This window comes from Mastacembelus armatus, chromosome 11, assembly GCF_900324485.2.
Source record: "Mastacembelus armatus chromosome 11, fMasArm1.2, whole genome shotgun sequence".
Taxonomy (NCBI): Eukaryota; Metazoa; Chordata; class Actinopteri; order Synbranchiformes; family Mastacembelidae; genus Mastacembelus; species Mastacembelus armatus.
In genome coordinates this window covers 14,194,958-14,221,860 of record NC_046643.1, presented here as the reverse complement: position 1 = coordinate 14,221,860, position 26,903 = coordinate 14,194,958, and the positions used below count along the sequence as shown (strand labels likewise).

At 38.4% G+C, this 26,903-nt stretch overlaps 1 protein-coding gene and 1 long non-coding RNA gene across 3 annotated transcripts; one reads left to right on the top strand and one right to left on the bottom strand.

Annotated features, from left to right (window-relative positions):
- Window positions 1–858: 858 nt before the first annotated feature.
- Window positions 859–4,299, bottom strand: LOC113126583 (uncharacterized). The gene is made up of 3 exons (XR_003295319.1): window positions 4,155–4,299; window positions 3,947–3,991; window positions 859–1,136 (listed from the first exon to the last, which is right to left on the bottom strand). It is a non-coding gene; the product is annotated as an uncharacterized LOC113126583 (long non-coding RNA).
- On the top strand, window positions 2,741–4,890 carry LOC113126581 (CD59 glycoprotein-like). 2 transcript variants are annotated; one of them, XM_026300673.1, is made up of 4 exons: window positions 2,741–2,838; window positions 3,157–3,299; window positions 4,258–4,365; window positions 4,689–4,890. In XM_026300673.1, exons 2-4 carry the CDS (start codon window positions 3,245–3,247, stop codon window positions 4,847–4,849), a joined length of 324 nt encoding a protein of 107 aa, XP_026156458.1. In that variant the 5' UTR covers window positions 2,741–2,838; window positions 3,157–3,244; the 3' UTR covers window positions 4,850–4,890. The 2 variants fall into 2 exon arrangements, with proteins under 2 accessions (XP_026156458.1, XP_026156459.1); XM_026300674.1 differs by lacking the exon at window positions 2,741–2,838 and adding an exon at window positions 2,839–2,869.
- Window positions 4,891–26,903: the final 22,013 nt, after the last annotated feature.

Below are 26,903 nucleotides of genomic sequence, written 5' to 3'. Positions count from 1 at the left end.
AACTCACCGGTCACGAAGAGACTCAGCTCCCATCATCCACTGCTGCGGCAGCCCGGGTGGTTTGCTAATCAACTCACTTGGCGTGATTAAAGTTCTCGTTACTGAAAAGTAGCAACATAAAACCACAAATCCTCTGCTCATTCAGCTGCTGTTACAATCACACTTTTTGCTTGCTCTCACTTTTCCTCTACATTATCTCGGTCAAGGCTGAGCCACAATCATCCACTTAGATGGCGCTTCAGACCGCCATGTTGCCTGGGGCGGCCTGGTCCATGTGCCCAGGTTTTGTAGTGCTGAGAGTAATATTTCATAAGTAAGACTTTTACCTTAGGATATGTTACTCTTAGGTGTTGATATTTATTTATTACAATAAGTAATATATAGTTAACAATATATAGTTTAACAGTCTGATTGTGTTAAGCAGCTTTTAAGAAATTTGCTTGTCAGGTAATACCACAGAAAGATACAGGTGTCATGTGTTCTCTTAATGTGTAACATTAGGCCCTATACACAGAACATGTAGCTGAAGTGTTGACACTGCAGAGGCACAAAGAAAACCCCAATGAAAGCCTGGTTTGCCTCATTACACCAGCCTTTAGTCCAACCTCAGACAAGGAGTAATGAGCAGCAGGACAGCCAATCATCAGCTTAAATGACTGCAAGGGAAAGTCATGTTACTTTCAGATGATGACGGCTAAACCTTTGTGAGAAAAGATAGGCCTTCCCTCTGGGACAAATGATACAGGCGCCTCTGAATAAAACATAACATGGGCTGCATTTCCAAACTGAATTATTCTCGTTAATTGATTGTTATTACACATACATCGGTCAAGATGTAACTTCTGAAGGCTTTCCTGTACTTTTTTTTTTATGGGTAATAATCTAATCTATTATTCACATTGAAATAATCTGTCTTCCTTTAAGCAATGAGGCTAAAACTGATTTAGAAAGCTGCAAGCCCATAAAGAAAATACTTAGAGTGCAAAAACTGTAACATGAACTTTTGATTTCATGCTTCTGGTGCATGCATTTGTGTGTGTGTGTGTGTGTGTGTGTGTGTGTGTGTGTGTGTGTGTGTGTCTGTCTGTCTGAACTCTGATTTCACACTTCCAGCAGGCTCTGAAGCTTACAATGATCTGCAGAGAGAGGGAAAGAGAGAAGAGAAAGAAGACTTAATATGAATTCAGAATTATAAAACTCATAACACCCATAGGTGAGTTTCAGTCCTGATTGAATGTTTATTGACATTAAACCAGTGTCACTGCTGACAACAGTGGGAGGTGGAGAGTGAAAAATTTCATAATAAAAAACATCTCTTGCAGTTTTTATTGTTAAGCATATCCAATAAATCCGAATAGGATTTAGGTCTGGATCTTGTGGGTTTGAGGAACTGACTTCCAGGTCTTGGGTTGAGTCATAGTTTACTGTTGTTATGGCTCTAGCCTGGGTTATAAATCGGGGTCTATTTACCCCAAATTAAACCCCATATATGTAAGAGTTCACTGGGGTTTTTTTATAATTTTCTTATTATAATGAATATGCTAAAAGCAACAATGCATTAGTCGGTCTCAAACAGGGGTAAATAGTACTTGTTTGGGAATATTTTCAACAAGTATTAATATCAGCAACACAATGCAGTGGGACTAAGTTAAAATAAACTACAGTAGTGATGAAGCTGGGAGTCATAACAGGCTTTCAATACACAGAAAATACTGGGTAGCAGGGTCAAGTTATTGCTGTTCTTGGTGTTTTCATGTGATTTGTTGAAGAAAAAAATGACACTATCACCAGACTTATCATTCAAATAGAAGATTCTATTGTCAGATCCTGATGAGGTTAGAAGAAACCTTATCTGACCGAATAACCAGATAAATGTAATCCACACAGATTGTGGCGTGACAGTAGTACAGAACATATAAAGCAACTTTGGTTCATAAGATATTTCTAGTTTATAGACTCTTCAGTTGCTGTCAATCACTGTTCTGTTTATTCCCAATTTCTTCTTTTTTATACATTTATTAAAGGTTACACTGATTTATCTCAGCAGAAATGTGCTGACTCAATCTCTCCCTTTGGTCGACAGAGATATTACACTCAGACTTTTAGAGCACATCCTGCAGCAGTAACAATTTACCAGCTGACAGCATATGACTGCTGTGTTCAGGCAGAGTCAGTGTGTTATGAACTGAAACCACTGCATCGACATGTTACCAGCTAACCTACCAAACAGTAATCATATTTTTATTATTGGAACTCAGTTTATGTTGCACCTTACAAAACAATGAATGGCCCACACTACAATTATTGTCTCCTGTTTTGTCTTTATTTCTTATTTTTTGTCCATTGCTCTCCCCTTTTCTCCTCTTTTATTTACCTTTTGCACATTTAATTACTCTTTTTTTTTTAACTTTTTGTCATTTTATCTCACGACTCCCCTCTTGTTCCCCCCTTGTTGTTCTGTCATTACCAAATCTCTGTTCTGTGCTTCGTGATCGATCACATCCCCAACCTGCCCTCTCTTTCCCTCTGCTGACTGTTGTGTCATCTTTATTTTTCAAAATCAAAGAAATACCAAATAAATTACTGCCATGAACATATAGCTCATCATAAGTAATAAGGAGAAAGATTTCAACGTTCAAAACAGGAAACAATTCCCCAGTATTTATCCTCTTTCTTTACACAAACACTGTATTGGCCAACACAAAATTTCAAACATCTGAATCAAATCCTCATATGAACTCTGATCCCAAACAAATGGGTTGTTTGCTTTTTCTGCTGGTGCTGTTACAAAAAGCTGCGTCCTCTGAGTGAGCTGTCTTATTTTCTTCACATTCACAGGTGAGTTAAAGAACCGCAGTGCTAACAACTGGTGAAAATATTTGTTAGGGATAACTTAGAAAAACCTAAAAAATATTCAGCTTTTGAGGCAGATTTGGTTAGTTTCCCAATTAGTCATGTCTTCATCTTTTGTTTGATAAAATAGTTATGTATAAGAAAGTCAATGAAAGTGAAAAGAGTAACACAATCATAGTGTTAAAATGGTGATTTTTCTTTCTGAAATTATTTTTGGCAGACTGGAATAGCAAGAATAATGCCGAGGTGATGTGTGAAAACTTCCTTTTTTGACTTTCTGCTTCTGTTATTTTTTTTTTCCAGAGTTAATTCTGTGCCTTTTATCCAGCTGTGACAACATTGGAAACTGCATTTTTAATTTTTGATTTTCTGACGAGACCACTCAGTCACGATGAGGAGCTCTGTGGTGTTTTGCCTGGCTGTCAGCTTTGCCATGTTTGGATTTGGTAAGAAAAAAACATGAAGCTGAAGAAGCAACTCTTTTGTTAATACTCCCTCTTTTTTTTCCTAAAAAGCACAACCATGTGGAGCTAAGTCAGAGAGATTACATGTCTCACAAAGAGTAAAGCATATCAGGCTGAAGGAACATCAGTGCTGCTGTTTGTATGTGCTGCTGTTGTGTCATGTGCTCATTTCACACTGTGCAAAGGCGGTGATAAATATTTATTCAAAATATTTTCTATGATGTTTCAGGACATGCAGTTTATTCTGTGCACACTAGCTTTTTGGTTTGGGTTATTGCCTTAAAGAAACGGTTTGATATTTGAGGGAATACACTTGTTTTCTTTCTTGCAGAGAAAGAGACAGATGTAGAGACAGACAGAGTATATCATAATTACTCCACTGTCTGTACAGCACATATTAAACTATGGCCACAAGCTGCTTAGCTTAGCTTAGCATAAAGGCTGGCAGAGAGAAAACAGCAAGCCTGGCTCAATCCAAAGCTAGCACATTACACCTACCACATTTCTAAAGCTTACTAATTAACATATCAGGCTGAATGTTGTTTATTTAATAAGTACAAAAACTGTAAGACTGTAAACTGTAAGTGTGAAACAACACAATGTGGTTGGGGGTTTGAAAATTACTATACCTGGCCAAGAAATAATCCACTACACAAGCTCCTGTGAAACACACCCTGTAAAAAAGCAAAGCAGATTTTCAAAACTATGCAACTATTCCTTTTAAGGGGGGTTACTATGCCTTTACTAAAGCTTGATCTCAGCAATGATCATCTCTAAGAATAGCAGTGAAGGGAGGAAAATCTGAATAATTGTTCAAGTACCATAATTATCACTCACCACAGGGGGTCTGATGATATAACAGGCTGGAACTCTGTGTTTATGCTGGACTTCAGACTGAAGATTTAGCCCGAATAACGCAAACACCTTCTCGTCTCTCCAGGCCTCTCACTGCAGTGTTATTCCTGCCCTGATGGCTCCACTAGCAGCTGTGAAGTCAAACATGATTGTCATGAAGGTGAAGACAGCTGCCTTAAACTCACCAGTGGAGGTAAAAGTCATAAAGGAAACAGCTTAACAGTATTAAATCCAACAATACTAAAATCCACCATTAAATGTCATGAAATAAAATTTTATACAGTTGATGGGACAATAGGAAGAAATGTGTTGGAGATGATTGGAATTTGTATGTTCATAGACTGATGTAGTGAAAGAAAGCAAAAAGCTGTTAGTCTTCTAGTAAAACCAATGCAAAATAACAGTAGGAAAATGATTCTCATTGTTTCTTAGTCTGTACAATGTTGCGTGTTCAGCATGGGCATTATCTGTTATAATACTGACTAATACTGTGTCCCTTACGGTGTATCCCCTCAGAAAAGACCTATACTGGATGTCTAAGGTACGCAGACTGTGACTTCATGACTCTGGCGGTCATGTATTCCCTCCCTGACTTCAACTTCTCCTGCTGTCAGAAACAACTCTGCAATGGCCAAGAGAAAACTTGGATTCGGAAATTTAAGGATTTTTTTGGTTAAGGAATGAAAGAAAAGAAAGAAAATAAAGTTTAAATAATCACTGCGTCTTGTGTATTTATACAGTAAATGGATTCCTTGTCAGTAAAGAGCAGAAGTTTATTTCTAGACAGTTTGTTCGATCTTTAGCTGCATACAAAATTTTAGTTTAGCTACTTTTAGAAAATACAATTATGGGACATTCATCAGCAAGAGACATACTTTTTAATGCATATGTAGTGTCAGTAACAACAGTCAACCCATATATATATTCCATCACTTCACGAAAAAACAGGGAGAAAGTGGGAAAAACAATAGAAAACCTACTCTGCAGATAGACAGGTCAACAACATGATGATGTTTGTGGCTCAGTGGGCTGTAGCACAAACCATGTCCACTCGGCGCCGTGTGTGATGGCTGCATTCAAACCTGTGATTTCAAAAGCTCTCAGCAAGAGCCTTAAACCTGCTGAAGCACAACAACAACAGACTGAGAGCAGTCTGAAGCACAACATCAAAGTCCATCCTTGTTTGAGTATCTGCCATCCTTGAATAATAATTAAAATGACATTGAATTTTTAAACAAGCTGCAGTGTATCCCTACAGTCGATTACAGATTTATTTCGAGAGGATCGGGATGTGTGTATGTGTGTGTGTGTGTGTATGTGTGTGTGTGCATGTCAGAGCCTGTTTCTGCAGCAGTAAGTACAATGTCTTAATTGACTTTAATTACAAGAAGGACAACATCTGTTACCTGACATTGTGTGTGTATGTGTGTGTATGTGTTTGTCTGTGTGTTTATATGGTCACGAGGTCCTCACAAGTCACAAAATAAGATTGATTGATAGCATATATCCTAAGAACTAGTCAGGAGTTATAGTGTAGCATTACACACCAATGCGCTTCAAAAAACAATGCCATTGTGTGCAAAGTGTCTGTGTGCTATAACCCTGTCCAGGTGGCTAGATAATTAAAAACATTTCTCACGCTTGAATTTACCTTGAAATCTCAGTGCTAACATCTGGCCGAGTAAGGGAGGAAAAGCCTAGGTGTGTATGATGCGTGGGTGGCTGTATTAGGTGGAATCAGTGATAGTTCGGTTATGTAATCAGACTATAACAAAGATGAATAAAGAAGATATGTACAGTATTAAAATGACAGGTTAATGTACTGCTCCTAAAAAAATCCAGGAAAATACACAAAATGTGATCAAATGCAAAAAAAAAACATCTTCACTGTTGCGGCCACCCATATGCAGCATAAAAAGCACAGTGCAAATACAGAAGATGCAACCAAATAGAGAAAAGCGCCATAAATACATAAAAGAAAAAACACACAAGCAAGTGCTGCACGTTGCACAGAAAAAAGGTTGCCAGATGAACACTCCCTGCACACACACTATATTATAGGCAATAATGTTCGACTCATGCAAACAAAATATTAGTATTTTATCAATAAAAAAATATCTGCCTCTTACAGGTACGTGTGTGTGTGTGTGTGTGTGTTCAAAATTCATCTTTAAGGATTGAGGAATATGCTTCAGAAACAACGAGGGGAAAGAAAGGGGAAATAACTGATGTCTCAGGCTGTCTGATCAGCCTGTAAGACTGACAGGGAAGAAAGCTGGCTGCTTCAGAGTCGAGTGCATTTCACAGACGAACCGACAGCATGACACCCAAGGAAAAAGCAACAGCTGACACGATGTAAAGTCTTTGTTGAAGCGCTGAAATATACAGAGCTGGATGTGAAGCCTTAAGCAGCACATGTGTGTGTTTTAGCTGAGATCCACAAACAGCAGCCATAATAAGACAGAGTATCAGCTGCTTTTTGAAAGGTAGAAGCCTGTTTTTAATTAACAGCAGATGTTTCTTAGGTGTTGAAACAAGAAGACGCCTCTGCGAATAATTGAAGTTTAACATTTTTGAGAAGTATTCTTATTCAGACTTTGTGATGCCTCAGGAGCTTTCTGCTTCTTTCCACCCCTCTGCCCTCTTCTTCCTCTCTCTCATATTGAATCTGAAACACAGTTATTTTTTAAAGAGTGTTTTTTAAAACCCAGTGATTACTAATTTAGAGTATTACAAGATTTTTAGTGTGTTGTCGGTTGCCATGTGCACTGGCTTGAGGACAAGAAATGACAGTCCTCCCACTGCTGACTCTTTTTGTGATTAATGCAACCAATTAAACTTGATTTTTTGCACTTCCTCTAAAATCTGTAAGGCATTTTGTTTGTGTGTACTTATTTATTTTATATATTGCTTAAAACTTTTTGGTCTTCAGAATGTCCCTATGTGTTTTTCTTTCTCTCATATGGCATCATGCATCTCATTTAACAGAAAACAGCTTGTTACATGTAACATAACAAAACTTACTGTCACTGGGCTAAGAAGAACATTAAATATGGTGCTGGAGACAGATGTTCATTGGTTTAGCTTAATGTAAAGGCTGGAAGCAAGAGGAAATAACTAGCTTCTTCTCTAAACAACACCACTTGTGTTAAAACAACACAACATGTTACCGTATATCTTATTTGTTGAATTCATAATAGAAAGGAAATGTTAAAACAACTAGCTGGATGAGGGTATAACGTGTTGCCTGGTGAGCTTCACGTGTTGGTGGTTATATTTTTGATTTTTAGTGAGATGTGAGTAACGTTCTCAAATTAGCACATTATATCTAATGTGTTTTACCACATTACAGTGTAAAGACATAAATGTAAAAATGTCAAGTTGAGATGATTGAATGTGGTATAACATTTTAACGTGTCAGCTTCAAAGCTGTTCATAGAGGCCGGCTAGCTGTTTCCAGTGTTCGTGCTTAGTTAAGCATATCGACTTCTACTGTAGCTCTAGCTCCAAACCTAATTAACAACAGAAAGTTCAGTCTAACTTTCATGGTTACCTGCACAATTTTTGTTGTAACATGTTTCTAATATTCCTCTGGATCTTCACCAGGACAAGAAGGTAAGAAGCAGATACACACTCCTTTTTAAGTTTTACATTACATTACACACAAGTGTCAGAAGGCTGTAAAACTGTTGTTATTAAACACAGAGCCACAGGTTCACTACCTGTGTGGCTCTATAATTAGTTTTACTCATCTTTTACTAGTCTCTGGTTTGTATCTGTACCAATTCTGGTAATCAATGCAGCAACTGGTTTTATTTTTCTTCCTGTTGCTGTTGCACGGCAGGCTATCACCATGGAAACCAGAGCCATAGTAGGCTTTGTATAATTTTTTGTTTTTTCATATATATAATCTCCTTTAATCCTGGACCAATTAGTTTCAGAAGAGGACAGAGAGGAGGAGCGTCCTCCTCGCTCTCTCTTCTTCCCTTGATGATTTTCTTCCCTAGTTTCTCAAAATCTGCCTTAATTTCTTTTTCCATTTTTTTTTCTACATCTAATTTTTGCACATCAACTGTGGCATATAGATGCACATAAAAGCCCTCATACAGATCAGCCCACATTCATTTAGCTTTCCATTAATCCAGTTATCTATAAGAAATTGTTGATTTGGCTTCATCTGCTCTCTCCACTTATTCTGCTTTTACTTCTACTGGGACAAATATTATTAAAACTGCAATACAACTCACTAATTAAAAATCACAACAATTCAAACAACTTTCACAATCACACACAGATTGAGTTGGATTTCTGAAAACAAAATTTTTTCCTATCCATTCACTCACCTACCCCTTCTCTCTCTCTCCCTCTTTTTTGCTCTCTTGGGGGCCCTCAGGCATGTGTGTGTGGAGAGATCCCATGGGGTGCGTGTCTCTTGGGTATGTGCAACATGCACACACAGGGAGGACACACCATATGGACACAACACACACACGTGTACACTCCTTGTCCCAGTCGGGGGTACAGGCTCAGATCTTGGTGAGAGAGAAGCACAGCGGGGGTACAAGGGGAAAAGATTATACCTCAAGGGCTGACACACATAAATACAACACACACACACACACACACACACACACACACACACACACACACGCACACACACGCGCACACGCACACACGCACAAATACAACAAACTAAACCCTGAACTTTGCACAGTGAGATGACAATTACAGTATGCAGGCAGAAAAACACAAGTTAAACCTCACATAGAGACAACACAGTGTACAAAAATGTAACACTTACTTTTATGTTATCTTGGATTATGTTAGAGCTGATTTACCACTAATCACACTATTTCAATATTTGATTTTTTCCAGCTATCGGCAGCTTTTCCATTTTCATTTGCACATTACCATGTGGTCGAATACTGTTCAGCTTGATTGTATTTACTGTAGTAGGAATAATGTGTGGTATGAGTGTGCGTCCTTTTGAAGACTAGACAAAAGGCAGCTGGATCAGACATTGTCACGCCATCCAGTGGCCTGTTATCAGCTGTTGTTGGGTCATTATGGCCATAGTGCATCTATTACAGACTCTATTATAGACTCAGTAGGTGCTTGTCATCAGTACATGTTGTAATATGTGGACAGCTAGTGGTTGTAGTAAGAATGGCTGGATTAAAGGATGAAATGAGGTGATGTAGTATCTATAGTATAGCAAAAGATACACAGCCAGAACATCGTTATACTACTGTTTGACTGTTGTACCAGTATTGCAGTAATGAATAAGTACTTCTAGTATTATCAATGCAGTGTTTGAAAAATGTAAGAATCAGATGTATAAATAATGGTTATGATTTATTTAAATAAAATTATTAATTTTATTTAAAAAAATATGTTGGGGAATCTGTGTTGAGGAACAAGGGCCTCATTCACACTCTATTAGCTTCACAGTGAGTGTGATTTTTCAATAACTCCAAGGCTGGTTGTGGGTGTCCCTTACATCTGCAGGCAGTTTAAATAATTTCCTACAGTCTCAAGGTAGTAAACATAGTCTTGCTTTAGATGTGTTTGCTGAGAAAATTAAATGAGTGATTTAAAAAGTAGGTGTACCTTCATTAAATTAGTTCTGCATCTAATCTATATTTTTATTTGTAATATTTTATTTGAGTCATCAAACTCATAAATTTCAGTTTATACACATAAATAAAAATCCACATTGTCTCTCTTGCTCTCTCCCTCTCTGTCTTGCACACGGACATTTTTCTTCTTTGTTTTTGTGATATGTAATGACCACTCGAGCATAGAGGGCGAAAAGAGCTGAGGTCAAGGGTGAAAAAGGGGGCGGGGGGTTGTCAGTAACATAACATGGCTTTCCCTCAGTGAGCACCACCCTTCTAAAGGCACCGAGCACACTTCGGATCAGCAGTGGACATCAGTGTGCTCAGTGATGTACCCGACAGTGTTATCAGCGCTGAACTCAGATCAGCTCACATGTCGCTCTGACGGAACAAGAATTGTTGCAGGAGTCGTGTCAACTGAACCGTGAGATGACATGTCATGTATGTTGGTGAAGCTGCAGCCAAGTGTTAACAGTGCATGATCACACTCACTGTCTTTCAGCTTTAAGAAATAAACACACAGAAGTGATGTGGCTTTTAAAAACATTTTGCCAACATGATCAGAACTTATCATTGTATTATCGTGGATACCATCTACTACAGCAGAGATGTCAGGTAAAATATGGGATTAGGGGTTGGATTATTTTTATGTTTAATAATATAATGTAAGACCTATATACTATTTTATGATGTCTGAGAAATTGGGGGAGTCTCTACAATGACCAAATACAGGTTTATTAGGTTTAGTTGTTATATGACTATTTTTTAAACAATTTTCTGTAGAGGTCTTGTCTACATGCACAATTTCATTGGAATAAATAAACAATGTCTTTGTTTAAAACTATGACAAACATGGACTTTAAAGCAGCAGTGAGGAGAATTTTCCAAAGACAAGTTTACATGGACAACCATTAGATTTTGGATTGCCTCTCGAAATATAATTTTTCCTCAATTATGCCTGGTAACAAAGAAAAAGACAAAAAGGTGACGTCCTAGTGTGGTGCACACACCCTCCTCTAGTTCCCATATGGACCCTCTCCTGAGAGAAAAAGCTATCAGGGAGGCGTGTATGTGTGGTTTTTATGACGTGAGTGTGAGAGCAGAAGCGAGGCCAGTGCACCAGTCTGGAAATAGGGGACACATTAATCTTATTTGTCATAACCTGTCCCTTGAGATGCTTGGACCCCCCCTTGTCCCTATACCCCCACCTCCCACACACACACACAAAAACCCACAAACACGGTGACCCCCTCCTGTGTGCTATCGGTATCTGCGACGGACAGAGAGAGTGAGGCTAATTACATGTGAGAGTTAAGACGGTGGAAACAAGACAAAGACCATACTGGTGCATGTGCCTAAGACCATGTCAGTGTGTGCACCAGTTTTGTTTAAGCAATATAATTCACTTTGTGTCCTTTGCTGTTACTGTATCTCAATAACACAAATTACTCTTACCTTTTATTAGTCCATGTTGGTGTCCAAACTTTGTGTGTCTGTCTCATTGTGTGTGTGTGGGCAGGACAAAGCCACATTGTGCAGGCCTCTCACTCTCTTTCTCTCTGCTTTGTCACAGCACTAGTGTCTTCCAAACCCTGAGGTCTGTGATGTAAAATCTGCAACAACCTGAGAAGAAAGGAGAGGATGTCAGAAATAATTTATAAAAACACATGCAGGACACTTATTTGTTTTGTTTCATTGGCATCTAGTTGGTGCCTTCACAGTGAACTTGTTTATTTGTTCAGGGTTGTCAGATATACTTGATACATTAGAAGTTTAAATTATTTTCAAATGGCCAGAAATACAATGCAGAAGAGGGATGCACTTCAGAAAGGTCCAAGGTATAAAAAGGTCTGAGTTGTACAGTATGTGCCCTGAAACTTTGCTTTGTATTTGCCTTTTGAGCCACATTTTGCTTTTGACCTTTACTTTTAGAGATGCTATTTTCATTTGAAGTTTTATTAACCTCCATTTTACTTAAATGTCAAAAGAAATCTCAATAGGGAATATCTTCAATATCACATGTTAAATAAAGGATAAGCTGTGGTTGTGATATGGTGAATCTTTCTGTTGGGAACACACACAGGACTCAACATATTGCACAACGCTTTTCCAGGACACCAAGCTTTATTCCTTGCTTATTGGGTCTGTGGGTGAACTTAATCTTGGACTTTATTGTGTCATTTTTGACACTATGTACAGCACCATGTTATCTCTCCCTTCACAGAGTCATATAAAGTAATCTAAATGACAAAAAACGAACGAAAGAACTAACTTATATTAGTAAAGTAGAGATATGGAGCTATTTTGGTTTAATTTGTCCAGAATTTGAGATATCTGGTCCCTGACATATCTGCCGTCACCCTCAAAGAATACATGAATATAAATTCATGTGTGGTGCTCAGCGTATTGAAAAATTAAATTTTAAAAATCCAATAGTGACAAAAAACAGTGTCCTTCTTACTCTGGATAATCCACAGAACAAACTGTGAGCACGTTTCATGAGGATTTATATTTCAGTCGAAAGTAGCAGGAATATTTAAATGTTGAGTCCCTTAAACAAAACTCCATTGACCTACACTGCGTTTGGATAGAGACAGAAACCTAATACACACGTCTTGCCTAACTACTAGAAGACAATGAAAAAGTTGTTGGAGATAAAACATTTCTGCAGGATGGCACTGACATAACACTGATGACAATTGTTAAGAAAAAGCTGTCACCTCATGACATCTGTCTATATTTCTTTCTTTTAATCTCTTTTTCCCCCTCCCTTACCTTCTCTCTCTTGTCTTTCCCTCCATTTTCTCATCTCACCCTATTTGTCTCATCTTTTTCTCCCTCCCTCTCCCCTTTTCTCTTCCTCCCCCCTCAGGCCAGACTGCAGCTATCAGATTTCTCTCTGCTTGGTTCTTTTCAATTAGACCTACTCTCTTCCCCCACCACTCTCTCTCTCTCCCTGTGTTTGTATCTATATAAATCTGTTTCTGTGTTCAGTGTGTATATGCGTCTGTGTGTGACACCTTAAGAAAAGACACCATACTGAATTCTATTAAGAAGCCACTCATTTTCCAACACTCGATATGCATCAAGTGTCTGCCCACTCGTCCTCTCGTCTCCTCTCTGACTCATTCTATCAGGCAGATGAGAACATTAGTGGTGACAGCTGATTGCATTATAGGCGATATCATCACATGAGCAAAGACACACATAAATGCGCCCCCATCAATACACACACACACACACACACACACACACACACACACACACGAAGACACACATCTTTCTTTCCCCTTTAAAAGGTACGATTTTTTTCTTTGGAAAAAAACAAACTTAAATGAAAAAGAACAAATGATCTGTATTTCTTCGCAGGTGATAGTTACTGTGATAGCATTTACAGCCAATAAACAGACTGAGGCAGAGATGGAGAAAACATAAAGTGTTTTTGGGGTATTAATTATCTCAACCGTGATGGGTTCAGATAAACCTTTGTTCCTTATTATTTTACTCAACAGCAGTGGGTTGGTTACAATTCTAAATTAGTGTTTTAAATATGTTCAGCTGTCACTGTATTCTAGTATTAATATATCACAGGGTAACAGAGATTAGAGTTTAGAGCAACACATGACTGATACAAGATGTATATTATAAAGAAACTATTTCTTTTACTACTGGTTTTGGAAGACAAATATTGTTTTGGTGTGATTGTTACTTGATTTATGTAAATGGGAAGCTTTAAAGACCTCTGTAAATGCTTTAGAGCAGTTCTTCATTGAAAAACAGGTGAAACAACTAAAATGGATGGATTAACAAATAAAATCATAATGTCTACAGTAACTAAGCCTGCATGTCATACTGCTCAGTGTAGTGGTAAATTAAATTAGTATTTACAGTCAGTCAAGGGCTGGTCATAAAGTAGCAACACTCCAGCAAAAAGTGGAGTAAAAAGCCTGCTAAACACAGACCTCAATAATGCTGTCATCAAAATATTCCAATTTTGACAAGGATTCAAATGCAGACTGGAATAAAGTACAGCGGATTTAGCAACCAGAATCTGGAACAACAAAGTATTGTATGAACAATGAGCTCTGTGGGTGAGGAAATGATAATCAAACCATTGGCCAGTGCAATTTCAGCCCACCAGTGCCAGTGTTGGGGAATACCCAGTACAACTCCAGAATAAGCACCCAGCTGTGACAGCATCTGTGACAGTAATATGAGCAACATGAATGAAAACATGACTGTTTAAGCTCCATATTGTACATGAATACTGCTACAACTCCTACGTGTAGTCAAATGTGAACACAAAAAGCCTTTGTAGTTACTGTAAAGAAGGTACTTTCAACTTTGGACAGCTGCCTTTGAGACATTCAGCCAGTTTAGTTCTGCAGCCCAACAATAATCTTTCTTTCAGATGTACAAAAAAGGTGCAGGTGAAGGAAACTCATACATCTCCAGCTTGTGTTTCCCGGTGAACCATCGATCATTGACATGAGTAAGACAGCTTCCCCTTGTGCACCATGGGGTGGGTAAAGAAGCCAAACTTGGAGGTCAGCATCACACACACTCCGTTATATACAGTTAACTGGAGGTACCCTAAGAGATTTTTTAGTGTAACACAAGATTACCGTTGATGCTGTTCAGACTGTATGATACTAGAGTCAGTTTACTGCAGTCTAGATAAGGTGTGTGAGTGTGAGAGAGAGTGTGTGTAGTCTATAAGACAGCCTGGGGGTTAATTAGAGAATAGTAAACAGAACACATGTGGCAGCTTAATATCCCCTCTGCCTTACAGCTCATTTCACACCCCACCCGCTCTGATGCTCTCTCTCTCTGTTGTGTGTGTGTTTATCTGTATGGTCGGGGTCATGGGCGTTCCTGCGCCACCTATCCCAGAGGAACCACCCCCCCCACCCGCTGTACACACCCACCCACACACACGCCCACACGCACAGCCATGGTGGCAATGGTGCAGGTGTGTGTATGGTTTGGAGGTAATTTAAACCAGATGAGGTGGTGTCTTTCAGCCTGTGGCCCTGTCACTTCATCAATAACGGAGAGATGGAGGGATGCAGGAATGAGGAGGCGGATGGATGGGTGGGCGGAAGACAAGAAAGGGGGAAACCATTGTCTCACAAAAAGTAACTGGAAGATGACAAAGGATTATGGAATCTATCTATAAAGTTTGATTCGACCAACACTGCCTACCAGCCCAGACAATTTTGCTCTGTCCAGTCAGTGCAGGTGTATGAAAGTTATGCAAAAAGAAACAATACGTGAGAGGCAGGAAATAGCAACAACATATTAGAACCAAAGAAAACTATAAGAATTCATCTGACTGTTATTTTGAACGTCTGGTCTATAAATAACATACTGGAGCCAAGTAGCCAAATGTTCTTTCAACTGTACTTCACTTGTAGGTAAAAGAAAGTAAAATATCCCTAGCTTCACAGAGTGATGATTTCAACATAGCAATATTAAGATATATTTTTTTAAAGTTTAATGGATAGAGCTGATGTCATTTTATAGCATATGTCAAAGCTTCTATCTTCCTAGAATACATTTTTTTATAAATACATATATGCATAAAGACAATATATCTGAATTTCACCAGTGTTATCCTTTAATAGCTACATATAGATGAAAACTTTAGTAATATCATTAAGTGAAACAAAGTCCTGCAGAAATAGAAAAGTTTTTACAAAAACAGAAACTCTCTGTGCTTAAGCTGGGAGTCCTTGTTGTTGGAGCTGAAGGCAATTATATTCACTCATCCATCACACACTTATTCTGGCCTGCGTCTGTTCATTGTCATACTACTGTCTGTTTATGATGCCTCTTATTTCCTAATTATAACCACAAATTTCATAGGAGGCCTGGATGCAGCATTTAAAACGTTTACGCTCGACAACAGGGTGCTTTTCCCCCCGAGCGTTGTAGTCAGAACTTCTGCAGTTCTTCCAGCGTGAACTAGCGACCGAGCAACAAAAGACCAATCTGTTAGACCAATAAATGAGCAGTCAGGTGTGTTTTCTGTGTGTGTCTCAGAGCAGTAAATGAACACTCTCTCTATCTCTCATCTATCAAAGACCTGACACCAGGAGCAGCTGTGAGAGCGTGCGCACACACACACACACACACAAACACACACACCCTTTCTACTATTTTAGCAATTTGGGATAATTAGGCTACTATACAATGTCCGCCTGTGGTCCCCAGGGGGCCGATGGGCTGAGTGTGTGTGTGTGTGTATTTCTCTGGGTGTCTGCTAAGGATCAGCTGTGTTAAGCGTCCTGTGACATCTAAACTACTAATTCATTGCTACATTAACAGCATTGATTAACATACGGCTATAGACACACAGACACACAGACACACACACACACACACACACACATCTGGGAAATCCCTTGTGATGTTTAACTGTTTTCTGACAGCCTGCAACTAGGTTTTGTCTGACTGTTAAAAAAACAAAGGCAGTCTTCACATAAACAGCATACACGCACGCAAACATTTTTGTAATAAAAAAATAAAAAAAAAATCTGCCTTTAGACATAAAGTATCATTGACTCGATATAAAAAATGTGCTGAGCAAGCTGTGGTTTTGTGCAGTATACTGTTCTTCTGCCACTAAACTGAACTTTGTCCTGAATACACTGACCTCTGCAATAAACATTTCAATGGGATTGAGTCTTGCTGAGATCAAATTTTGGCAACTGCAATTTTAGCACAGAAAAGTAAAGTTATTTTAGTGACCAAACAAATAAAACCAAAATAGAACAATGATTAAAGTCTGACCAGGGACATTGGATGGATTTTGAGTTGACTTGGCACAACAGTACAACTAGTCAAATGGCAACTCAGTAATATGAGATAGTCATGTCTTCGTATTTAACTTTAACATGATGAGTTATTGTACAGCAGATGAGACATAAAACATAAAGACACTCTGTCCTAAGTGGAAACACACAGTAGCGCCAGTTGTTGTAGCTGCAGACAAACACCTTTTTGTGGCAGGAGAGCACAGGGGAGCAAAAAACATCTGTGTGTGTTTGGTTTCAGAGCCAATGACCAGAAAACTGAGAAATGGCGAGTTTAAGTGTGAATGTGCTTCCAAATAGAAAGTGTGTATGTGCATGAAAGATAATGATGTATAACTGTCTCTGCTGCTATTGAGCCTCAGTGTCCTACTGTGACAAGAGCCAGGTGGTGGTGAGAGACAGAGAGAGAGAGAAATCAAGCAGTAAATCAATAACATCTTGATTGGAGATGATTATGCTCCTCGTTCCCTCTCTTCCTGTGTATATGTCTAAGTGGGTGCATGTTTTTTTTGTCATCATGATCTCCTTTCGTCTTCTCCTCTTTGCACAATTGGTCCAATCAAACATACACACATACATACACACATCCACACACTTATACTGTACATACACACCTCTTACTGTGTTGCTGATATTGTACAAAGAGTGAAATATGATGCAGCCTCATGTTAATGTTGTGTCCAAAGCCTAAAAAGGAAAAAATGACAGAGGACCATTGTTGCTTTTATTGACCCAGCAATAAAACAACTATCTGCATTTTCTCTTGCCTCCTTTCTCTTCTTCATTTGTCCTCTAACTACCTGTTTTTACTACATCTATCTCTCTGCTTATCCTTTATGTCTCTCATTTTTTGACTGTCCCTGTGTCTCTTGCTGAGAAAAGCTGAGACAGAGTAACACTGAGATAAAAAATCAGACAGAGATGAGGTAAAGATGGAGAAAGGAAGGTAAACAGACAGAAGAAATAAGAGATAGGAAGACAGCGCTCCATGTCTGTGATGCTGTGTGAAGCTGATCCCTGCTTGGCCCAATTCTTACTTCCCTCTATCTCTACACCTCTACAATCCTTTCTCTCTGTTTATTTATATTTCACTTAGCTATCCATTATGCTATATGATTCATTGTTAAATTGCCAATGGCAACCTGGTTTAAGTAAGACTTTAAGACTTTGTTAGGTATTGAAATTTACGCTTTGACCACCATTGCAGTGGTTTTTTTTTAGGATCTTCTCTTCCTTTATATCTTCTGCGGTAATTTTCTCCTCTCTGCAGGTAGTGATTCCACTACTGACATGTTCTTCTGCACCCTACAATTACTGTCACATCTCTAAAGATTAAAGACAGAAAGGTGAAATGATAAGCAATTAAAATCTGATGTGATTTTTTTTAACAATGCTTCGCGTATTTGTCTGATATTCATATTCACATCCAGCAGGTTTGAATCTTTTTTGTTTTGTTTTGCTTTTATTAAGCAGTGTGAGAAAGTGTTTCCATTCAATAGTTTCATCCTAAGTTGTGCTTTGCAAAACTTCAGCTGCTCTAATGCCTATTCTTAAAGTACATTACAGTTTTGCAAACAAGCCAACTGTACAGCAACTCAAAAACACAAACAGCAACCAGTTACAGTGTGTATAAGTGCAGCAAACACTTGTCTTGTGTTTCGATATTGGTCATTTGATCCTATTTTAGTGACAGTTTGGACGTGATCAATGGCTTCAGAGTATCACCAAGTAATTTAGCAATTCCTAAAGGTAAATTAAAGCAAAAAGTTTTAACGCCCTCACAAACAATGAAGATTTTGAGAATAAATATACCACATGCATGTCACCAACAGAAGCAAATACTAGATGGGGTTTTGCTTGAAGTAACAGTAGTTATTATGGGACAAGGAAGAAAATGTTCACTTGCTCCATCTCCATGTAGATGTTTACAGTCTGGATGTGACTACAGCCAACTGAAATATGACTCAAGATACATTATTGATCTAACTTTCTAATGTGATACCTTACAAGAAATGGCGCCAGTCTCTTTGACCATTGGTCTTGTTCTATTTCTGGTTTATTGTGTTTGTGTGACAGCCTTTCACTATACTCTACAGGGTTTCATAAACTGCTGATCAGTGTTTAGCTCAAGAAAAAAAGAAGCTGAGTGAGTTCAGAGCAGACAGAGTGAATGTCTTGTCTCCTATATTCGGATCTTTAAATTTCAGTTTTGTGGACCTAACGTCTAACATGTTAGAGACAGAATCATCCACCAAGGAGCAATGTCAGGCATGTGTATGTGTGTGTGTGTGTGTGTGTGTGTGTGTGTGTGTGTGTGTGTCAGTGCTTTCTGTAAGTGAAATATCAGCACAAACACAGTCCTGCTCATATCACACCTTCCTCCTCCACCTCTGTGTTTGACCTTGTTGCTGCTGAGTCTGAAGGGGGGATGGGGAGAGAAAGAGAATGTTTGGGGTTGGCGGTCAAATCTCTGTCTGTTAACGAGGTGTCATCTGCAGACTGGAGATCCCACACATCCGCACAGACCACAAGTTCAATGGCCACTGACCTGCTAATCACACTGGTCCCTCATTATGTGTTTATTTGTAAAAAAACAAAATGTGTGAACTCTCATCATCAATGTTTGACCATTAATGTTCTCCATCAAAATACTTCAGAATAGGCTTCCTCTGGTCTTTTTTATGTTAGCTCACTATGTGACACACACACACACATACACACATGCAAAGAATTCTCCTCAGGGTCAAAAATTCGACCTTTTGACCTTCATGGTCAAAGGTCTCGACCAATCAAGAGTCTAAATGTGAACAGAAGGGCCAATGGACTCCCTTGACTGTTCATTACAGCTCCCTCTCTCTTTCTGTGTGTGTGTCAGCAGGTTAAGAGCCTTTCCATTGGAACCATAGAGACAGAGTGAATAGACTCTAATGATTGATTTTATCCTCCCCCCCGCACCCCCCCTTCCTGTGTGTCTTTCTCTCAACACCAAAGCTGAAATCAGTCACAAAGTGCAGGACATGCTTCATACACACAGTCAACACAGTCTGACCTTTAATGTCTAATGTCAGCAATAGGTGAGGATACAGAAAATAATTTTTAAAAAATATACATTTTTATGCTTGTTTTGTGATAAATGAATATTTTAAATGAAAGAATGTTCTCCAGATTTCCGGTTTTTTTCCCCGTTTTTCAGCCTGAAAGTTTCAGTTTTCTGGTAGCTCTTCTGTATTTTTATCAAATATATGCAGAAGACAGCGTGGGGTTGAATACAAAGCTGAGATCTTCTGCTTGATGAAGCATGTTTTTAGTAGAGTTTGCAGAAAAAATTGTGGAAATCGTAGTTCCTGTCAGATGGAGGCTGTCTTTCTCAGCTCCTTCCCACTCAGTGACTGCACATCAAGAGGCTAGTGTATCATCAGCTGTTGTTACTCTAGTTACTGTTCTTCCGAGTTGTCATTCTTGCCTGGTAATGATCTTCAGCTTTTATTTTCTAGGCTGAGGTCTATTAATTCTCTATTTAAAACCCCAAGGGCAGAGGAGACCTCTGTGTGTGCAGCTATCAGCAGGGAGCACATCGGAGTCTCTGCAGGTCTGACGGTCGCTGATAAGGGCTGCATGATTAACACACACACACACACACGCACACACACACACCCTCACACACACACACACACACACACACACACACACACACACACACACACACACACACACACACACACACACACACACACACAGAGGGCTGCTGGTGGTAGTCTATTGTTGGGGGAACAACAGACGTCTGGGTGAGTGCTGATAATCAACCATCAAACCAGATTTTACAAAGCACTTTCCAGAAAAGCGTGACAACATGGAAAAAGTGTTCACATATTCTACTTAAGTGCAACACAACTAACTGAATAAAAGCATCAAATCACACACATGTAGTAAAAACACTATAAAAAGCTGGGACTAAATAACATGAAAAAAAGGTTTTACAAAGAATTCTCTCAACAAATATCCTTAATATGTTTTGGGTAAATATAATGCTTTCAACCAGCACTGCAAATTCATTTTGCCAAATGAATTGTGAGAGGTTGCATTAAATCTAAGACCAAATCTTCCGAAAATCCTTTTGTCCCTGGCATTACGCTACTGTGCCTGTTTTTACTTTTGCTTTCTTGAAAAGATAACTTACCTATAAAACTATCGGAATGATTTCACATGAAACTGTATCCACTTAATAAAAAATTCACTCCAGAAACTGCAGTTAAAGCTGCAAAGATCAGTTGTCTACACAGGTCAGGATGTTTTAGGTAAGTAGAGATCTTAAAGGCCTGCAGTAGAGCCAACATGAATACCTCTTAAACTTCAATAATATGTCAAGAGGACCTACACCTCAAGCAAACTGACGGATTCAACTTTGGGTGGGAGCGGGGTCTGAAATGGAGATGTTCTTAGTTTTTGGTCCTTGATTTCCATTTTGATTTTTAATGGTTGGCAGTAAACCTTTCCCAGTGTGCTTGAACAGCTCCAACCTGAATTCCCTTTACTGTTTCCTTGTTCATTTATAGTGGAACTGCAGTGCAGCCTCCAAAAGTTGTTTGGACAATGTCAGATGACCAGGATTAAAAATTTGCATAGAGCAGGAGGTCAGCATGACTTTGCTGAAGGTGGCTTTTGAAGCCCAAAATTTAGTCAACTAGTCTACACTGACTTAACTACAGCCTCCCATTAACTGGGCTGACCTAAGCTTACTTAACCAGACTTCCACTGAGCTTTGTGACAAAGTTGGTCTAAGAAACTGCAAAAGAAAAAAGCTCTCAAAAGTGCTCAACCCTAAGACCATTAAAGCATGCCTTTCTAAAACTTCTCTGTCATTTATTCCCCATTTATCCTCTGATCCCCTCGTCTGTTGTCTTGACTCCTCCAGAGCCTGTCCATGGCTCTGCTGGTATACGTTTTCCTAATTTGTCCTCTCCTCCGCCTCCTCCAACCCCCCTTCAGTCATGTCCTATGCCCCTTGTGTCATGGAAATCCTTTGTTCTCCCTGTGTCCTCTAACACATGCACACATGCATGAACACAGATGGAGTGAGAGAGTCTATTTAGGCAGTCTCATCATCTCACTAACAGTGATAGTCTTTTGTTGGAAAATTGTCTGACAAAACAGGAAAGTGAGAAGGGGCATATCAGTGAAAACCCCCAAATATCTTACTAGATTTGTTATGGTTAATGAGAAGAAAGTAATAAAAAATAACAGTTCGAAATATCTTTTTTGGAAAGAGAAGAGAGAATTTTTTCCTTCTCTTTTCCTCACTTTTCATGGGCAAAGAGATCAAATTTAATACCCTGATGAAAAAAAGATAATGATAAAAAATAAAGATGAAAGACTTTTTGATGTAATAATGACATCAAAGCCTTTTATCCCTTATCATTAATTTGGTCCTTTTTTTTTTTTTTTTGGAAAAACCTTCAGTGTGGTCTTTGTGGTTTCTGCGCATTACACACATAACTCCTGCCTTTCATCTTTGTCTCACGCTGAAGGAAACCAAGATATAATCCAGTTCTCCACTACTAGAGTAGATACAGGATAACTCAGTGAAATAACTGCATGGCTTAGCAACTCTGACACACTGGAATCAGCACTATTATAGAGAGGACGAGAGAGACTAACTGGGAGTGAAGAAAATGTGAGAGAGAAATATTGGCTGGTGCATCTTCATGTGTATTTGCTCCAAACTTCAATATGATATTTCCCTCTGATCCATTTACTGTCCTAGCTGACCAAGAAAGTCTGGCACAATAATCCACTGACTATATTGCATATAAGATTAAAAAATAATAATAATATAAATAAATTGACATTGACAGCAACAGATAATTCAGCTCCACATTTGTGTCACATCACAGAGATACTTTTTAAGCACAATGCAGGACCTAAAATACCTTTGTGGTTTTCTCTTTATCCTCCAAAATATCCTGTTTTTAAGTTTCTGGGTATTAAAACTGACTTTAAGAAAAGCTTTAACCACCTAATGCAGCCAATAACTTTAGATTTTTCACAGTTATGTGAGTGGATAGGCTGATTATACACTTGCTTTACCTTCTTGCATAATATTTTGTTTTGTCTTGGTGTTATAAGTGTGTTGAACTCTTCAGCTAATTTACATCCAGTTCTGGAAACAAGGACTGTCTCCAACAATGACTATAGGACTTTTACTTTTAAATATATATTGAATGCCTACAAAAATGGAGGTTGATCTCATTAAAATCTTATGGATTAGAACTCACTACAGACGAGACAGAGAACAGCACACTGGGAAAAATGATTTTAATAGAGATTCTGTTTTATAACGTGTTTTTTTTTTTTGTACATGTTTTGAAAATGGCTGATGCTCCTGTGGCTGTTTGGATGATATCAATAAGCTGTCAGTCTGCGTTTAAATTATCATGCAAGGACTTAGATCTAATCTTTGTGTTGACAATATATTTTGTGCTGAAAAAAGATGTGCCAAATTAGCATGCAAAGAGGTATGTCAGCTGCTGATATGACCTGACCTGATTTGAGCATTTTGTCTGTGATCACAGTGATCCCTGGAGGGCTTGGAAAGACACGTTTAAAATGAGTGGAATGTGTGTTAAAATGTGCTAACAAATTTTTGTGCTTAATATTTCTTTACTCTGTTTGCATACAAATGCTCACTATTGTTTCCAAACCATGTAAAACTGATAACACAAGCATAAAACCATCCGGGTTTGACACAAAAGCAAAGTGTCTCCAGTACGGTCTATACTATGATATCCAGACACTGAACGTGTCTAAGATCAATGTGTTGAATCCATTTCAAAGGTAGGTAAGCTCATAATAACAGGTTAGCTTTAGTATGTGTGTATACAATTGTTGTGGGGATACACACGGCTACAACATTGCAAGCCGCCTATCATCTGGGGATGAGGCTTGAACAAACAAAAATAATTCTGGATTATTGTGTCTTAGGTCTTATTTTTGCAGCTGTGGCCATTGTTATTAACATGGAAAACATCTGATCACCGGGAAAGATGGGTCAAAAAAAAAAAAAACTGCAGAAAAGTGCCAATGTTATCACAATAAGTCTCTCATTCCAATAAAATAAAATCATTCTGTGAGACTTGGCGTGTGGTTACGTTTAGATTTAAGGTGTTAGTAAGAGTCAAACAATGGGAGTTGCATTCAAAAAGTTTTGTTACCAAAACTGATGCTCACACACGCCCACTTCTTGCAGCAACTGACATATATGAGATATGAGTTTATCTCTTCAGATCTCTTTTTCAGTCTTCATACAACTACTTCAGTTTTTTTTCATATGTAAAATGAATGCATCTCCAAGAGTGCCTTTGAGGAGAGACTGTCTGAAAATGGACCCCACTCTCCCCATTTCAACTACTCCTCACTCCTGGCCCCTGGACATGATGGCAGGCTATTCACCCCAGCTTCAAGGGTCGCCATTCCTAAAGCAATAAAAACTCTTGCTCTCAGACATATTTGGACGACACTGTATGAGCTAGTTTGTTTGGACCCTATATGGCTAAGGTTAGTGGGCTGGGTTAAGATAAGAGTAATCCTCTGGGAAATGAATGCAAGGCAATGCAATATATTGAAAAGTGACTAAATCAAATGTTTGTGTTTATCTTTTTGGTTGCTTGTGTTGATTCTTCATCTTATTTTCTGTTCACACGACAGCAACAGATTACAGATTCAGGTGGTTTTTATGTTTTTAGATAATAATATAAAAACTATATACTCCATAACATTCTCCAAGCTTTGACTGTATACATCACTAAGCCTTCGAGAAATTCATTTTAATGAAGCTTAAGATGACACAGAGGAGTCTGACTTCTGAGTTTAACTTCTGTAAAATTCACTGTCCTAAATATAAATGCACAGAAAATCTTCAATTTTCCCATCATTTAAACATAGCAAAACCTCACATGTTAATATGAGCGAGAAAATACTAAATAATCTAAAAATCTAGGGAGAATAAAAAAACAGAACAAAGCCAGACGTTTGTGTTTCATTAGGGAATGCCATGACTGTGAACATACTGTTGCTCGCACAAACACAACAGCAGCTTAAAAAGATAGCACAGGAGGTTTAACAAGCAGGTTACTTCTTCGCCTCTTGGGCTGATAAAAATGTTTGTTTCCATGGCAACAAAGCATTGTTATTTTACAATCCACTCTTAACTGTCACCCCTTCAACTTTTTCTCCATTTTCTATTTCTCTGTTCCTTCCATCACAGCATCCCCTCCCCTTTTTTTATCCCTTGGTGTTTATCCTTTTATCTTGACCTGCATCTCTGAGACTTTTTTTCTTCTCTCATCTCTCCATCCCCATCGTCTTTCTACATGTTTCTCTCTCTGCTCCTTTTCCACCCCCCCCCATCCATCTCTATTTCCTTCATTATAAAGCTAAGAGGATTTGGTGTTTGTGTGTGTGTGTGTTGTGTCCGTAGACCCAATTAACCTCTGAATCTCTTCTCTCTGTTCGTTATAGAACAAAAAGAAAGACAAGTTTGAAAAATTTTTAGGTTTGTTGTTTTTATGTTTGCAAATGGAGGCTAAATTGTCTGAGATCATAGAAGGAGCATCATGTGAGCTGACTTTTCTTCATACGAAGTTTGGCATGTTGACACTACTGAGGCCTGAACTAAAATATATCTCCATGTGGCTTTAAATCAGGGGTGGATTGGTTTACAAATATCACAGTTTGATATCTTTTTATCACAAGAACAGCACTGCCAATCAGAGCTGGCTTTGCTTGTTACCGCTCTAATTTTAGCTGATTTTCAGTTATTGAACTTATTCCTTTTGAAATCTGGAGAGGTGACATCAGTCATAGACTTTGAAGGTGTCTTGATTTACACAACAGTAGGGAGGGTAAATGGATCACTGCTTGCTGCTGCTGGTTGCATTTGTGGAAATATTTAAGTTGAAGCATTTAACCAGAAGAGCTCCTGTTGATAATTTTACAGGATATGTGCATTAAATCTCAGTAGAGCAAGAAATTAGTGCTAGCATAGGAAATTGATTTAATTGGAAATGAAATCACTGTCAGTTTTAATGTGTTTGCATGCTACATCGTCTTTTTGTGGTTTTACAGTGGGAATGAAAACAAACTAAAACTGTCACACAATCTGCGCTTACTTCATTTGACAATATTACCATAAAGTGTTTCAATCTAGTTATTGAGATCAAAAGGAGCCTTGTTTATTTTGGACTAAAACTGTAAATTCTACATGAACTACTTGTTTGATATATAGCCTTCAAATATAATCAGCGATGTGTGTCCAGATAGTAATAAAGATAATATAATCTACAGGAGAGGAAACAGTAAAGCATTTCTTATCACTTTATCACACAGGACCATGGAGTGATGCGCACACACACACACACACACACACACACACACACACACACACACACACACACACACACACACACACACACACACACACACACACACACACACACACAAAGAGTTAAAGGTGTCTAGGGGCTATTGAAGGTATCAGGTGTGAGCCAGCTGTGAACACAGACTGGTTAATAAGCTGCCTGTTTGAATTAATGACTCATAAACCCGTCTATCTATTTATCTGTCTGTGTAAATGTGTTGCCCAAAATTGTGGTTCATGAAAGTAGTTTTCACACCAGAACAGAAAAATAAATAATAGTACATTTTAAAATGATCTTTTATAAATAAACTCTATTAATGCAGTACCACTCTTTATGTACAGATTGATGCCATAAACATTTTTAGAGAACAAAACTGAGTTTAAAAAATAGTAACTTTCTATAGTAGCCTATTTCCAGCTGTAGCTTTTCCTCCACTCTGGCTAAACTGCCAGTGACAACACTATGAACATTTCCTTCACTTGAAGTATATTGTACTGGGAGAGAAATACAACAGTGGTATCATAAGGTGTTCAAATCATCATCTAAAGGGAAATTCAATTTAGTGTTAAAAGATAAAATGAAACAGCAGAGCTGAGAAACAAAAACCAAGAAACACAGTTATTAAATTGTTAAAGATAAATCCTTACTGTGGTTAGAAAATGTTCATGCGGTTTAGAGTGATCTAATTTGCTTATGTTTATTCTTTACTCTGACAGCTGTGCTATAACTTGTTTCTTTGTAATTCTGGCTGAAGAGGATGGATGTGATATTACAGACAAATGTCTGAGTCATGCAAGCATTAGAAAGATTTTTTTCCTGATGGCCATGTCTTACCTTAAATGCCCTACTGACCCATGTATGAACATATACAGTACAAGTGCT